Genomic DNA, 17081 nt, shown 5'->3' with positions numbered 1-17081 from the left:
CTTTTAGTTTACAGGATTCCATTCCACAATTCCTTGAGTTTCACATTCTGTCCGCCTCCCTCCCTTCCCCCCTCCCCCCATGGTGGCTTATAGTCAAATATAGGATCTGTAAATACTTTCACATTATACATTAGTCAGGTTATAAGAACGGATTGTACCAGCTGGAATGAAAAATGGTAAAGAGGACATAAAACCAAATAAGAGAAGGAAAAAGATCAGGTATTTTGCTTCCACCTATATATAAACTTAGTTCTTTCTAGTTCTTTCTCTGGATGCACATCAGTTCTGGTCTTTTCATCAAGAATACTTGAAAGTCCTCTATTTCACTGAATGTCCATTTTTTTCCCCTGAAGGATTATATAAAGTTTTGCTGGGTAGGTGATTCTTGGTTGCAGTTTTCACTCTTTTGCCCTCCAGAATATCATATTCCAAACCCCCTAATCCTTTAATGGAGAAGCTGCTAAATCTTGTAGTATCCTGACTGTGGCTCCATGATAACTTGAATTATTTCTTTCTGGATGCTTACAATATTTTCTCCCTGACCTGGGAACTCTGGAATTTGGCTATAATATTCCTGAGAGTTTTAATTTGGGGATCTCTTTAAGGAGGTGATCAGTGGATTTTTTCAATTTCTATTTTACCCTCTGGTTCTAGAATATCTGGGTAGTTTTCCTTGATAATTTCTTGAAAGATGATGTTTATTCTCTATTTTTTTTATCATGACTTTCAGAAAGTTCAATAATTTTTAAATTCTCCCTCCTGGATCTATTTTCCAGGACATTTGTTTTTCCAATAAGATATTTCAGTTTGTCTTGTATTTTTTCATTCTTTTGATTTTATCATTTCTTAATTTCTTACAAAGTCATTAGCTTCCATTTGCTTCATTCTAATTTTCAGGATGTTATTTTCTTCAGTGAGCTTTTGGACTCCTTTTACCATTTGACCTATTCTGCTTTTTAAGGTGTTATTTTCTTCAGTATTTTTTATTTATTTTTTGCTTTTTGGAGGGGACAAGGCAGGGCAATTGGGGTTAAATGACTTGCCGAAGGTCACACAGCTAATGTTAAGTGTCTGAGGCCGTATTTGAACTCAGGTCCTCCTGACTCCAGGTCCAATGATCTATTCACTGCACCACCTAGCTGCCCCATGTTTTTCTTGCATGACTCTTATTTCTCTTCACAATTTTTCTTCTACCTCTCTTACTTGATTTTCAGAATCTTTCTTGAGCTGTTCTGTGGCCTGAGACAAATTTATATATATTTTTGAAGGCTTTGGATATAGAATCTTTGACTTTGTTTTCTTCTTCTGAGTATGCATTTTGATCTTCCTTGTCACCATAGTAGCTTTCAATGGTCAGAGTTTTTCTTTTCCCTGTTGTTTTCTCATTTCCCTAGCTTATTCATTGACTTTTAAGTCTTTGTTAAAGTAGGGCTCTGCAAATTCTTGGTCAAGTATGGTTTGGGAAAGTGGCCTTTGCGGTCTCCTCTCACTCTTAAATTATGTGATCTCAGAGCAAAGCAGGTAGATCTTCCTAGACTGGAGAATAGGCAGCTCACTAGGTTCCTGGATTGAAACATTACCCTGTACCAGTTGGGAGCAGGAGGTAGGAAGACTTTATTACCATCTAAGAGGTGGGAAAAAGCAATACCCTTGGAGGAAAAAAAGAAGCCAATACTTGCGGCAATCTATTTCTTGACAATATTCACTTGGAGAGGCCTTTTTTTGTTGTTGTTCTACTACCTAACTAGTAGTGAATTGGAAGGGTTTGGGTGCATGTGTGAAATGTTCTTGGTTATTATTGGAGGAAAGAAAGGATCATTTACTACAAAGTTGGCTTTATTTAAGCAAGTAAATTTTGAGTCAAACATGGTGATTTATTTCTGTATTGCCACTAAGCAATTGTGTGGGACCTAGAGAAATTCATTTTATGACGATAGGTTTGTAATAAAACAGATGTTTCTGAATCATTTAATTTTACCCTCAGTGTTATTTTCAAACATTTTAAAAATTGAAACTTCTTAAGGCTTGGTAAGATCTGAAATACTCCATAAATGAATTTGTACACATTGACTGCGGCTGCCACATCTTTCTCATTGGCAAAGATATTCAAGTGTCTTCTGGCCAAATTGGTTCTGAGGGTTTTTTGTGGGTTTATTGTGACAATTAATTTGCAGTTATTAAATCTCTTTAAGAATGGTGTTATTTTGAGTGATATCTTTATAAATAGTTGATTTTTATGCATCTTTTTTTCTACATAATCTAAAGCTAGTTTTAAAAGTTGATCAATTTGAATATTTTGTAATTGCATACAATTATCTTCTCACTTTTATTCTTTCCTTAACATGGAGACTGAGCTTTTTTTTTTTTTTTTAGCTTTTTTTTGGGGGGGTTAAGTGATTTGCCCAAAATCACACAGCTAGTAAGTGTGTCAAGTGTCTGAGGCTGGATTTGAACTCAGGTCCTCCTGACTCCAGGGCCGGTGCTCTATTTACTGTGCCACCTAGACGCCCCAACAGCGAGCTTTTTAAAGATTGTATTTTGATAGCTAAGTTTTAATATAATCAATTTCCTTTGTAATATTGTATTTTGAGTTTTTCAAAACATTATTCTCAGAAGGTATTCCGTAAATAGATTTCACCAGACTGCCAAATAGGTCCATAACATCCTTGAATTTCTAGATGGATTTATCTGTACATAGCTGATTTGGAATTAACTTCAACATTAGTAGCCAATCATTTCCTATCTTTTAAGACATTGCTAGTTTCACTTTTGTGTGTGTGATATTGACTGTTGCTTGCCATTGTCTAGCAACTTCCTATATTCTAACTGAAAAAAAAAATAATCACTATGCATATATACATACATATATATATATGTATATACACATATATATGAGACTTTTCTATAAGCCTTTATTACCCTCTTTCATTTCAGGATACTGAAGGAAGGAAGGAAGGAAACTAATATTTATTAAGTACCTAATTTGTTCTAGGCACTATGCTAAGCACTTTACAAATACCTCGTTTAATTCTCATAACAACCCTGTGAAATAGGCATATATTTTTTAATCTTTTTTTGGTCATCCATCCCTCTGCCTACTTTTTGCATTAATGTCACTAAATATCAAGATATATGTTGACTTGGTTTGGATAATTTTTGTCATAAAGTTGTCATATGCTAGGATGTATGTATACTATTATATTTGAACATTATTTAAATTTCTTGCTACTGGGGAAAATATCAATATAAATACTTCATTGCTCAGTAATCATGGAATTCAGTATTTTGTAACTTTCTACACTGTTTTGATTTGAGTCTGATCTTAAGGATTATTACATTTTCTACATTAAGCATAAGCCATCATTGCTTTTAGATTTAAAAGTCATTCGTTGATACTTCTGACTCCATTTAAGTTTTTGTAGTTGATTTCCTCTGACACTTCAATCCAGCCTAAGCTTGTAAATTGCATTAAAGGAAAAGAAGCATAATTACAGTTAAATTTCTAATATTTATGTTTATCTCACTATTAAGGTAAAATGCCTAAATTCAGTTTTTCTTAGTTAGAACTTTTATGTTTTACCTTAATAAGTAGCACTAGCTTTAAGCTAAGTCTACAAGCTTAAAAAAAACCCTTGCCTCTTAAATATGTTCTGGTTTAGATAGGAAGATATTTTATTTACATAGCAAAGTAACTTCCATTTTTAATCGGTTTAAAGTCTGAAAGTTTTTGAACTGTGTCTTCAGCTGTCTATTTGATTTACCTTTCCTAACATCTTTTTCATCCTCTGGCAGAAACTCTTATGGGAAGGCAGTTCTTTTTTATATAATTATTCATAACATGATTTTTATTGTTGAACAGGACATTTTTTTTTCTGATAACATTGAAGAAATGGTACAAAATAGTCTTAAATTTCTTTTTACACTTGTAGTTCACATATTTAATAATGTGGATATGGGAGCGGCTAGGTGGCACAGTGAGTAAAGCGCTGGCCCAGAGTCGGGAGATCGGTTCTGGCTTCAGATACTTAACACCCACACAAGAAAACTGGCTGTGTAACCTTGAGCAAATTACTTAACCCCAATTTCTTTAAAAAACAAAAAACAAACAAACAAACAAAAACAATGTGGATATGACTTAGGCTCATTGATAGGCTGAGAGAATAGTACTTAGAAGAGGAATAAGGGGACATACTTGAAAGGAGTCAAAGAGTATCTGAAACCCAAAATCCTGAGTCCATTAATCTGGATTGTTTTTTGTTTGTTTGCTACTCTAGGGGCAGGTAGGGTTGTTTTTTATAAATATTTATCAAAGGATAGTAAGAAGCACATTTTATTCAGTATACTTACTAGTCTAGCCATATCTTTTTAAAGGCATGTTACCGATATACCTCTCTGGTTAGAAGTTTTGTTTAATAATTTTTGTTGTTTTCCTTTATATTCCATTACTCTGCTTCAGAGGATCTCTGTGATCTTATTGTGAATACTTCCTCCAATGATTTAAATTGCAGCCCATCTGGGCCTATTCAAATGCTCATTCTGTAAGACTCTACTGTGTTCTCCTTTAAGTCTACCATAGGTAGTCTACCTGATACTCTGTTTTAGCGGTCATGTTTTTTTCCACATATGTTAGAGTAATTCTTGGAATTGGTAGAACTTAAATTGGAGGATTGATCAAATTCTCCTATTCATAGTGCCTTCTACATTTAGCTGCAGTCATCCTCTAAATGAGTGATTTATGATTGAACTGTTATATACAAGAAAGAAAGAAATAGGTCACAGCATAAAATTTTTGAGTCTAAGAAACTTGAAGAAGGATATTCTTTGCAGCTAGTAGAGTTCTCTGAATGAGCAAGGAGAACATTAAATGCTCTTCAGGTCTTTGTCTTCAGCTGTACCTCCCCCAGGTATTTGATACCTTAGGGACTTTGAGGGACTTTGACATCAGCCTTTGGAGGAAATGGCAGTATCTCTCCAAGTAACTAGTGATGTGACATCTCAACCCCCCAGGTCTAGTACTTAAAATAACAACTCCCTCAGGTCTTAGCACCAAAAGATTTCTTATGGGTGTGTCAATAGGGAGGGCTTTGATTGCCAAACAGGATTTTATATTTTTGATCCTGAGGTAATAGTGAGCCCTTGTAGTTTATTGAATAGAGAAGTGGGTGTGACATGGTCAGATTTGAGCTTTGGAAAGATCGGTTTGATAGCTGATGGATTGGAGTGGGGTGAAATTTTAGGCAGACAGTCCAGAGGCAGACCGGAAGACTAGTCCAGTAGTTCAGGTGTGAGATGACCAAAGCTTGTACCAGGAAAGTGGCACTATCAGAGGAGAGAAGCAGGGCATATAGGAGAGTTGTTATGAAGGGTAGAGTTTACAGGATTTGTCAACTGATAGGACATGGTGGTGGTAGGGGTCAGGATGGGGTGAGGTTGAAAGAGTGAGGAGTCAGGGATGACATCTGTGTTTCAAGCCTGGGTGACTGGGAGAATATTAGCATTCTCCTCAAAGACCATCCAGTCCAACTCTCTCATTTTACAGATTAGGAAAGAGTCCTACAGCATTTAAGGGGATTGTCCAAGATCACATAGGCAGTCAACATGACAGCCTGGATTTGAACCCAGCTTTTCTGACTACAGAGCCAGGGCTCTATTTTTCTTCCTTGGACTAAACTGAATATTATCACAACTTTGGAAATAGCAGGAAAACTTCCCAATAGTTAAAAGATTATAAGACAAAATAATGAAATCCCATAGTCAGGAAAAACAATCAAAATATCCCAGTGGGTTGGGTTGTTTGTTTGTTTTAGTCGCTTTTGACTAGCTAAACTGGTGATGTCAAGAGGAAGACTTTAACACTTGTTTCTCAAGGGGTTATAATAGAACCTTTCCCTTTCAGGTTCCCCCCTGATTTTCACATGAGAATGCTGAGTGTGAGGAAGGAGTGTGAGGAAGGGGGAAGCATTATAAAGATTCTGATGTTAAGGAGATAAAAGCTACATATTAATTATTTTTTATAATATTAATTTACTTATATAGTTACATATGCTTGTTTATATACCTTAGCAAGCAATATCATTTACCTTTGGAGGGGAAGATTGACACTTGCAATTAGTTATAAACATCTTAAAAAGGAAGTATTTATATTGTATGTAGGGGTTCAGAACCTCAGAGGCCAGACATTATTGACATCATTACAGTAGTTAGAGTTTTGTTGACCCTTTAATATGTACTAAGGACATTGCATGGATGCCAGTGGAGTATGTGGGTTATTAGCTTCCACTGTTGCTACGTGGAAGATTATCAAATGAGAATTATCTATTATATTATTCAAAATATCTTGAATGATTTTGATCAATGGATGGGTGACACCTTGGAGATATTTTAAAGTGATGTTTTATCTTATTGTAAGAAATACTTTTAAAATAATTAACCAATAATAAGCATTTTATAATAAGCATTTGTAAGGATTTTATATTTTTTGTATCTTTCAGTCAACTATATGATTGTAAAAATTTGATCTACCATAGGATATTGAAGCCTACCTGTTCTCTTTTTATATTTTCAAAAGTGTTGCTTCTGACACATGCTGACTCTGTGACCTGTAGCAAAGTCACCTATCCTCTCACTACGTTAGGTTAGTCAAAGACTACTTTATGAAACAAGAGCTAATCCTCATTGATGGAATGAATTTCCTGATGAGGAGTTGTTGGGTCAATGAACTCTTGTCCAGTCCAAAAAAATGGGAGGGTTGGGGGTTCTTTAAGAAATGGTTATAGCTGGTCTTGCTATCTGTTTCATGCTTCATTTCTCCCTTTTTTAAACATGTTGCAAATATGCAGTCTAAAATTGGGTTCAAATTTTAATGAGCTTGGCCACTGAAAAGTAGAGATAGAATACCATTTCATCTCATTTTTGGTTTTGTAACTATATTGGCTTTAAAATAATAGTACTATGTTGCTGACTTTCTTTTCTTTTTTCTTTTTTTTTGAGTGAAAAAACAACAGCTACATCAAAACTTTAGTTTCAGATTCATTTGCAGACACTTATTAGCTATGTGACCCAGGCAAGTTACTTAACCTCTATCTACCTCTGTTTCCTCAAATGTAAAATGGAGATCATAATAGCACTACTGCATAGGGTTATTGAGAGTGTGAAATAAGATATTATTTGTAAAGTACATGGAACAGTGCCTGGCAGGTAGTAGGCACTTAGTAAATACTTGTTCCCTTTCTCTCCTTTCCTCTATGAAATGTAATAGAAATACAATGGGAATCAATGCAAAGGCCTACCCATTATCTGCAAAAGTGCAGGCTTAGAGAGAGTTTATAGTTACTGTGAAAAAGAATCTTGGATTTTAGGAAATGCCAGTTTAGTATAAGGTGGGCAATAAAACTAATGCATTCCAAAGCTACATATACATATGTGTGTGTATATATATAAATATATATGTATATATATATATATATATAATATCCTTTATGAGGGAGGTTCTCTCCTGTATTATCTCCTTATTGCCTCACACCTAGAATAGTAGGAGCATACAGTCTAGGGTTCCACAGGTTAAAAGTCAAATACTGTACTTGATAAACTAGAGTATGTCTAGAAGAGGGCAGTGAATTGAGTGGGGAGACCCTGCTATCCATGCAGATATACTGTTTGTTGCATTAACAGGTAGCTAAAATATGTATCTCAAGCTATTTTGTATATCTTTTGTCATTCTCAACAAAAACTCCTTAATAGCATTAATCACAGCTTTGGTCGACCAGGAGTAGAATGTTATTGCCAGCATGACAGTGGTGCTGCAGTAATCCAGCTCCAGTTCCTGATTAATGAGGTTAGTGAATAACTTTAATCTCTCTTAGTTGTTTGAGAATCATTGATACATCATATTTTTCTTCTGGTTTCTAGATTGTGGAAAACAGTCAAAAATGTATTTGCAATTAATTTTTCAGTTACAGGTGGAAAGGAATATTAGAGATTATCTGGTACAATCTCCTAATTTTGCTGTTCAGGGAATTTGTGACTTGCTCAAGATTACACAGATAGTAAAGGGGCAGAGCAGGAATTCAAGCCCAGGTTCTCTTGATTTCAAATCCAATGCCTCTTTCCATTATACTATGCTTTGTAAAAATGAATTTAGTTATAATGAAAATGAAATTTAATGAATATAGGTTATATAAGTTTCATATACTTTAATAAATTCCCTCCAAATATTGGCAGATATGGAATAGAAAATTTGATGAATAATTTTCATAGAAATAGTGTTTTGATTTTGAATCTGTGGTCAACTTGTAAATTAAAGAAAAAAAAGGTATTCTGCATGCAGCAGAGCTGTGGTTTTGCTATTATCTCTCAGTGTGAACTTTAGTAAATCAGTTAGCATATCTGGGTCTTGGTTTTCTCATCTACTAAATGAGAGCATTGGACAAAATCCACAATAGTAATTGACATTTACATAGTTCCTTAAAGTTTGTTGAAAACATTTATAATGATCTTTGGGAAAAGTTACAGGTATATCCCAGTCTTATAGGTGAAGAAGCTGAAAGTCAGAAGTAACCAACTTGGCTATGATTATATATTGAATAAGTGTTAAGTGTAAAAATTTGAACCCCATTCATTCATTCTTTCTTTTTTTTTAAAAAACAATTGGGGTTAAGTAACTTGCCCAAGGTTAAACGGCCAGTTTTTTTTGTGTGGGTGTTAAGTATCTGAGGCTGGAACCGACCCCAGGTCCTCCCAACTCCGGCTGGCGCTCTTACTCACTGCGCCACCTAGCCGCTCCTCCCATTCTTTCTTGACTACAGGTTTAGTACTTTCTCACTGTATCATAATATCTCTCTTAGATGATCTCTATGGCCCTACTCAACTCCAAGATTCTATACGTCTTGAAATATCTAATATATTGTAAATAGATGACAGTGTTGAAAGTGTTTTGGAAATAAGATTTTAGAAAATAAGCAAAAATGTAGCTGGTCTATAAAATTTCAAATAATTAGGGGAAAATATAATAAATGCATTGTCAGGTATTAGTAAAGGAAGGAGGACTATTTACCTATCCTCAGTGTCTCTGCCTTTGTTGGAAAGAGCTAGTGATATTTTATTTTGATAGAAGAAAAGCAAAGAGGATAGTGGAGGAGAGACTAATTGAGCAGCAGAGGGCATTCAGACCCTTCAGAAATAACAGTGGCAAATAGATCTAGAAATGGGAGCAGCAAGATGGCACAGTGGGGAGAGTGGTAGACCTGGAATCCAGAAGGCCTGAGTTCAAAGGCATACAGTCTTAGATATTTACTAACTCTGTGACCCTGAGCAATTCACTCCACCTGTTGCTTCATTTTTCTCATATGCAAAATAAAATATTTGCAAAGTGTTTATCAAGCCCTAAAACCCTATAGAAACATTAGCTATTATTAAGTAGGCACTGACAGGTAATAAAGATAGGCAAAGTGTAAAGGTGATGGAAAGTGTTGGTTTGGAATTGAGTTAATTTTCTGATTTATATAGTCTGAGTAAGTCATGGTAATGGTGTAAAGACTCTGGGTTGTAAGGAACAGCAGTGCCAGGAATTTCTGTGCTTCAAGTGAAAATTAGTTGAAATTACCTTTGGTAATTTGATCTTTCTTATTCTTTTTTCTTTTGGTCTACTTGCTTTACATTAGTTAAATTTTGTATAAAATTATAACAATTTGTGTCTATTCCCATTTGCACAACTTGTTTGGCATAAGGGTCTATATTCCTTCAACTGCCATTCTCTGTTACCCTTGGTGCCTCAATGAGGTTTCTTCCTTCCTGCTATTTTCTGCTATGTTGTACAAAGGATTCAATTTACTAATAGTGATCAGTTTATTCTTATTATGAGTTCTAGCCAAACGTGTTTGTGTATCTAGTAGAACATCGGTGCTTCTCAACTGGGTTCTACTGTTATGAAATTTCACTTTTAAGTACCTAAAAAAAATTGAGTACATAAATTATACTTGTCAACATTTTGATTAGAGAAAGACTTTCAGAATCTAAGTTTCTTAGAAATGAGTCCAGGAAAGAACTACAGGAGAAACTTTTTTTAGACGCTTAATTATATTTAGTATATATAGTATATATACACATGTATTTAAAATATGTAATATAATTGACATTATATTAAAGGGAGCTCTTGTGAGTGCCTTGGCTGATGACACTTTACATTTGTGGAATTTACGTCAGAAGAGACCTGCCATACTGCATTCACTGAAATTTAGCAGAGAAAGGTAAGAATTATATCAATTGTATGATATGGGAAATCTGTTATTTTAGTCTCTCGTATTTGTTTGTTTATTCTTTTCCTTTTCCTTCCCTCTCTTTAAAAAAAAATTATACCAATACATTATAAAAGCACAGTTCACTTGTGTTATTTCTTTTGATTCTTATAACCTTAAAGTCTGGTAGAGCAAAAAAAACTTAATACTTCTTCAAGAGATGAGGCACAAAGAATTTAAATGACACATGTAAAGTCACACAGCAAGTTAGTGAAAGATGATGAGATCATTGCTTCTCCTCATGCTGAGGGCAGGGCACTTTGGACTATACCATATTTGTTTCATAACTAGATGTTCTAAAGACCTTGAGGGCACTGTTTTAAATAAAGTTTATTAAAGTTTCAAAAGAAAAGTAAGATCTGGTCTCTGGTTTTACTTATTGTTTGTTTTTTAATTTGATCATTCTATAGTTTTGATATAGTATTTCAAAAAGCAATCCAGAAGTTCTTATTTCACCTGTGGTCTGTGGACTTGTTCCTTTGTATTTTATCATGCATTGAAAAATGTCAGTCTGAGAAGTCTATGACAAACAAAAGGTAAAGAACACAGCAGGACTTAGTCTACCTGTCTCTTTTTGCTTATGAAGAAACTGAAACTTGGAGAAGTAGTATGACTGGCATGTCACAAAGGGAGTAAGTGACAGTAGATATCTGAATGACGGGTCTCACTCTACTCAGTGTACTTTTTGCGCTTCCTCAATACTAATGTATTAGTTCCTGGTTACTCTCCCGTCCCATATAATTTCATTTAAAAAGTCACAAAATCTGGTTTTTTAAAGTCACATTAATTTGGATTTATGTAAGCACTTTATTGACTCTACACAATTCCAGCCAAAAGGTATAGGTCTACTGGGTATGTATAGTTTCTAAACCTTTCTTAATATCTGAACATAGATGTTACAGTTATGAAGTTATATTTTATTTACTCTTCCCATCCTCACAATGCTTCAAGTCATCTATCGTTTCTTATTCTTCCCCCAGTTATTACTCAATCATTTCTCCTCTATATTCTGCCCCAGTTGATTACTATAGTTTGCTTAGCTTTGCATGTGCAACCTGAATCAAAACCCTGTCATTTTCTTATCTTAGCTTTTTGTACATTTTTGGGTCAAAGTGGTGGGTTTAACCTATCTTGAGTTGTACTGATACCACATTCTTGTGGTTACTCTTGGAGCTGTTTCTTCATTAGTATCCTTTATGCAGATATTTAGTGTGACTTTAGTCAGTTCCTAAGCAAAAGGACCATATTTATCTTCTACTCAGTTTGTCCATATAACCTAAAGATGATGTTTTAAAAAATAACTTGTTTGTCATGACACTGGGTAGATTCCATTTGTGTGGGAAAGAGTTTCTTTTCTGAGTTTAGATGAGCCTTATGCCTATACTTTTCTTATACTAGCCTTTGCCTGGTTATGTCCCTTTACCATGGTTACATTTCTTTATTATTAAAACAGGTCTCAATGATTTGTTGTAAGTAGTTATATTCTTAAAATTTTGGCTTAAAATCAGAATTGTAGATAACCAAAATTATCTCATCTTCACTAAAATAATAAAGCAAATATATTGTAAAAATTTCCATTTTCACTGGCTGCTTTCCAAAATGAAAATGAAGATGTTTCTTGGCCGATTTATGAAAAATAATGTATGAGAATTACCATAAGGAAGGAGCAATGGCCAAAATAACTTTTTTTGATGCCACTGGGAGTATTTTCACAAGCAGAATAACATCTCTTATTCTTTGATTCTTAGATACAGAAAAATGAAATCAGAAAATGATTAAGTTAAATAACTAGCTTTTTATTGAGTGCTTATTATGTGACTGGCACTGTGCTACATGCTGAGGATACAAAGAAAGGGAAATACAGCCAGTGCCCTTAAATTTTACTGACTAATAAAGGAGCTAACATGTAAACAAATAGCTATCTACAGAGTAAATGAAAAGGTATGTCTTAAAGAAGAAGGCATTTGGGATGGGAAGGGGAGAGACAGCAGGAAAACTGCTTCCTGCAGGAGGTGGTGCTTGAGTTGAATCTTAAAGGAAGACAACGACCCTAAGAAGTATAGATGAGTTTGGAGAGCATTCCAGGCATGGAAGACAGCCCGTAGAAAGTCCCAGAAACGGGAGATGGAGTATTGAGTGTGAGGAACAGAGAGTAGGCCAGCATTATTGGATTGTAGAATGCACAGGGGTGGGGGGCAGTTAATTGTAAGAAGACTGGAAAAGTAATGAGGGGCCAGGTTGCCAGGGGCTTTAAAAGCCAAAGACAGTATTCTATACTTGATCCTATAGGTAATAGGGAGCCACTGGGGTTTATTTACCTTTTTTTTTTTCTGCCTAACTATTATAAATAACACCACTTAGAGTCTTTTATACACATTTGTCTTTTCTTTCCTTTCTAACCTCCTTAGGCATAAACTTAGCAGTTCATGAGCTCAGATGAGTTCTTCAAGTTCAAGAGTTTGAAAGTTTTTGTATTTTTTGCTATTTAATTCCAAATTGCTTTCTAAAAAGATTGAAGTTATTTTCAACTTTATTTGAAGTTTTAGGGTTCCTATTTTTCTGTAGCCATGTCAACATTTAATTTTATCGTCTTTTACTGTCTTTGTTAATTTCAAAGGTGAATTGTTTTAATTTGAGTCTCATTATTAGAGTTTTTCATTGGTTGAGAATAGATTTGTACATTAATTACTTTTCTCCTGAAGAATGGCTCTTATTCTTTCAAATTTGTGGCATTTTCTTATTATACATTTTTTAGATGTCAGATTATTAAGATATATTTATTATTTCAATGATTTTTTTTTCTAGCATGGACTAGAGAGGGAAGAAACTTCAGGAAGAGAGATCCAATTAGGAGATTATTGTAATGTCCAGGACAAGAAACACACTTAACACATAAAAGATTTATGCAGAATTAAAGGATTGGAGCAAAGTCTTTTATGCTTTAGCTCAGTAGTGTCAAATACAAAAAGAAAAAGATTTCTGTAGAAAACCACAAATGAACATTATTTATGTTGTACTGTATTTTTTTTTTATCTTATTAAGCATTTCTTAATTACCTTTTAATCTGGTTTGGTCCACAGCAAGACTGAATACCTCTGAACTAAAACAACAACAACAAACCATGAAACTTAAAAAATAAACAAGGATAATAGTCATGTACTCAGAGCAGCAGCAAAAATAAACTTGATTAAAAGAAATAAACACAGAAACTACATCTATCATTAAAGGGATCATAGAGAGTGAGTTAATATCAATATTTACCATGCATGTACCAAATGGCATAGCATCTAAGTACTTATAGGAAAAGTTAACCTAGTTACAGGGAGTAGACAGCAAAACTTAAAGAGTGGGATTCCTTAATGAACCCTTTCAGACCTATACAAATCTAATAAATGAAAAATTTTAAAAATGAGAGTTGACAATTTAAATAAAATTTTTGAAACATTAGATTAGAAACATTGCTAATGGTGATTACTAAATGGTACTACTACTACTACTACTAGTACTACTACTATTACTACTAAAAATAATGTTGTTCAGTTGCTTTTCAACTGTGTTTGACTCATCATGACCCAATTAGAGGATTTCTTGGCAAAGCTACTGGAGTGGTTTGCCATTTCCTTCTCCAGCTCATTTTACAGATGAGGAAACTGAGGCAACCAGGGTTAAGTGATTTGTCCAGGATAACATAGCTAATAATTGTCTGAGGCTGAATTTGAGCTCAGGGCTTCCTGACTGCAGGCTCAGTGTTCTATCCACTACACACTCCTACTAAAACTAGTGGCTAGCTTTTATATAGCACTTTAAGGTTTGCAAAGCACTTTATAAATATTTAATTTTTTCCCTCCCAATAACCCTGGGATATACATACTATCTTGATAGTATTTATTCCCATTTTACAGAAGAGGAAAATATGCGGAAAGTGGTGAAGTGAATTGCTGAAGGTCTTGGGCCAGATTTGAATTCAAATCTTTCTGATTTCCAAGCCCAATACTCTCTTGATTGTGCCGGCTGTATACGTATATTTGAGTTGTGTCTGACATCTTTACAAAAACTGACCATATATTAGGCTATAAACACCTGACAAATACAGAAAAATTAATACGCTATTTGCTGATGGCAATGCAATAAAAGTTATATTTGGTGGCAAAATCTTTTCTGGGACTTCATTAATTGTGTTTTTGAGGAGGCAGAGGCTATCTCACCTACAGAAAATATTGCCTGGTTGAATCTCCACAGGGGTTTGCTTCCTTGAATGATGTTCTTGAGGACTGGGTTGACAGTAAGATTGGTGATATTGGGGGTACTGTCACTCCTAGGGCTTTTGAGTTAAATACCAATTGGTGGCAGTTGGTTAGCAATTGGTATTGGCAGTGGCTAGGAAAGTGGCCTACTCTCCACATTGCTGCCCTCAGTGATGGCTGCAGTTCTAGGGCTGGTGGAAGCAGGGCTGATAGATTTGGGGCCACTGCTCTTCCCAAGGCTCTTAACTTCAAAGTCTTGGGGCTACCTCTCCTCTGAGAGTTGTGATTGAGACAGTAGTTGTGGTCTGGCTTTCCTGACAAATGTTCCCTCTTGTACCTCTTCTTCGATAGTTCACTATTTTAGGTAAGTTCAACTGCCAGACCTAATAAACTAGATTTTAAAATGAATTTTATATACCATTGGAAGAATTAATTATTTTCAATATTTATATAAACTGTTAAAAAGAGAAAAAGAAGGAATCTCAATTCTTCCTATTTATATGAGAGATGAATCAAAGGAAAACTATATACTAAAATGACTTCTAAATGTCACCATTATAAATAGTGATACAAAAATTTTAAATGAAACATTAATGAAGAGGGTATTACAACCTATCAAAAAGATTATATACTACAACCAGGTTGTATTAATTCTAGGAATGTACTTGGTTCATATTAAGAAAATTATAAACATGCTATATTATATTAATCAGATGATTATATCAATAGATGGAAAAAAAGCCTCTGAGAGTATTCAATACTTATTTCTTTTACAAAACCAGAAAGCATGGGAAGAAACAGAATTTTCCTCAATGTGATAAATACTATCTCTAAAACTAGGAGCCAGCATTATTCGCTTTGGGAACAAAGAAGGGATCTTTCTAATAAGATCAAAGGTAAAGAAAAGATGTCTATTATCACCATTGTTGTTTTATATGTTAATAGAAATATAAAAGAATTTTATATCCAGTTACACAAGAAGACAAAAAATAAACTTAAGGAATAAGCATAGGCAAAAGGACATAAAGTAATTTTTGCACATGATTTGATGACTTATTTAGAGAACCTTAGAGAGTGAACTCAAAGTTAATAGAAAATATAAAGCAAATCCCCATAAATATCAGCATTTCCATATGATACCAGTAAAACCAAGCAGAGAGAAATACATTCCATTAAAATAATTTGGGATTCTACCTAATAAGACACACATAACCACGCACACACACACACACACACTCTGTTATGACTACAAATATAAAATACTCTTTGAAAAAACAAAGATAGGCCTAAACAAGTAGAAGAATATTAATTTTGTTCATGGGTAGCCTGAGCCAATAGAATCAAAATTGCAGTGCTAGATAAGTGAATTTACATATTAATTGCCAAAGAAGTAATTATATAGCTAGAAAAGATAGTTGGTGGTTGTCCTTTGTACTCAGAGAAGACCAAAATGGCATCACTATGTTGGGGTCAGTGTTCATTGTGTCTTACTATGGCTCATCAGACCAAGATGAGTTTGGAAGGTTCTTCCACAGGTTGTGTACAAGTAACTATTAGACATTGAAGATGCCAAGGTCATCTACTGCATCCTGGGATGTTGATTCTGCCCAGCCTCTGGATTGTGATGACTCTGGGGAGAGAGTGAGACCAGTGACTTTGTGCAACTCTGCCTCACTTAAATCCAATTTATGCACAAATCAAAGACATCACCCAGAGCTCATATTGGTCTGATCAGCCACAGTCAGACACATTGAAACTTAACTGTAGCATAGTGATGTCACTTTGGTCCTCTTCGAGAATGAAAGACAACCAAAGAACCATATGAATATTTGGATTGGAGAGGTCTCTAAATTTGCACATCTCACATTTCTTTTGAGCCACTACAATTCTGCTTTGCTCATAGAGCATAGCACCTTCTTTGATGCAGGCACACTATGCTGAACCATTATCTAGAACCCATGCAAGCATGCTGTCCTGGAATTAGTGAATAGTACTGATAAACTTCTCCAGGCAACCAAGTTTTTTCCATGGTCTTCTGTAAGTTCTCACAACTGACAATATCAAAGGCCTTGATGAAATCAATGAACATTGTGTACATACCTCTGTTTGGGCTGGGAATGGAGTGCAGTCCAGCATGGCCTGCACTGGCACAGATGGTGCCAGAGCAGGCCTCAGGGGAATCACTGGCATCTGTGGCAGTTTCCAGACTGCTCGCCCCACAAAAGCCAAAAACAAAGCAGAAAGTCAGTTGGGGAAACTGTTGGAACTGGTTGAGCCAAGAGCGTGGTCTGGCCTCACCCCCAAGGTGGCAGACATGGTGGCTACACTGGTAGCAGTGGCAGCTTCTAGAGCTCCAGGCCCACAGATGGTGGGGGGAGCAAATGGTTGATCAGAGGGCGATTGCAAGGATCTCTTTGCTGGTGCTGAGGCAGGATCCTCTTGTTTTGCCTGCTTGGATCTGGGTCACAGTCTTGGGTGGTGGCCCTGGGGTGAGGAGGAGTGCTAACGTGGCAGAGCTTGTGGCAGCTATGGAGAGGGCGTCCTT

General features: G+C 35.2%; 1 protein-coding gene across 4 annotated transcripts in view; it reads left to right on the top strand.

Annotated features, from left to right (window-relative positions):
- STXBP5 (syntaxin binding protein 5) overlaps window positions 1-17081 on the top strand; it is a 202417-nt gene that overhangs the window by 26836 nt on the left and 158500 nt on the right. For all 4 annotated transcript variants that reach the window (XM_069069727.1, XM_069069725.1, XM_069069724.1 and 1 more), the window contains exons 3-4: window positions 7753-7834; window positions 10144-10244. In XM_069069727.1, coding sequence (XP_068925828.1) covers window positions 7753-7834; window positions 10144-10244 — 183 coding nt within the window. The remainder of the gene's footprint in view (window positions 1-7752; window positions 7835-10143; window positions 10245-17081) is intronic.

Source organism: Petaurus breviceps, unplaced genomic scaffold, assembly GCF_028583685.1.
Source record: "Petaurus breviceps papuanus isolate PSGF00001 unplaced genomic scaffold, PetGlider_PUasm1.0 90784, whole genome shotgun sequence".
In the NCBI taxonomy this organism is placed as follows: Eukaryota; Metazoa; Chordata; class Mammalia; order Diprotodontia; family Petauridae; genus Petaurus; species Petaurus breviceps.
This window is presented reverse-complemented; position numbering and strand designations above follow the sequence as displayed.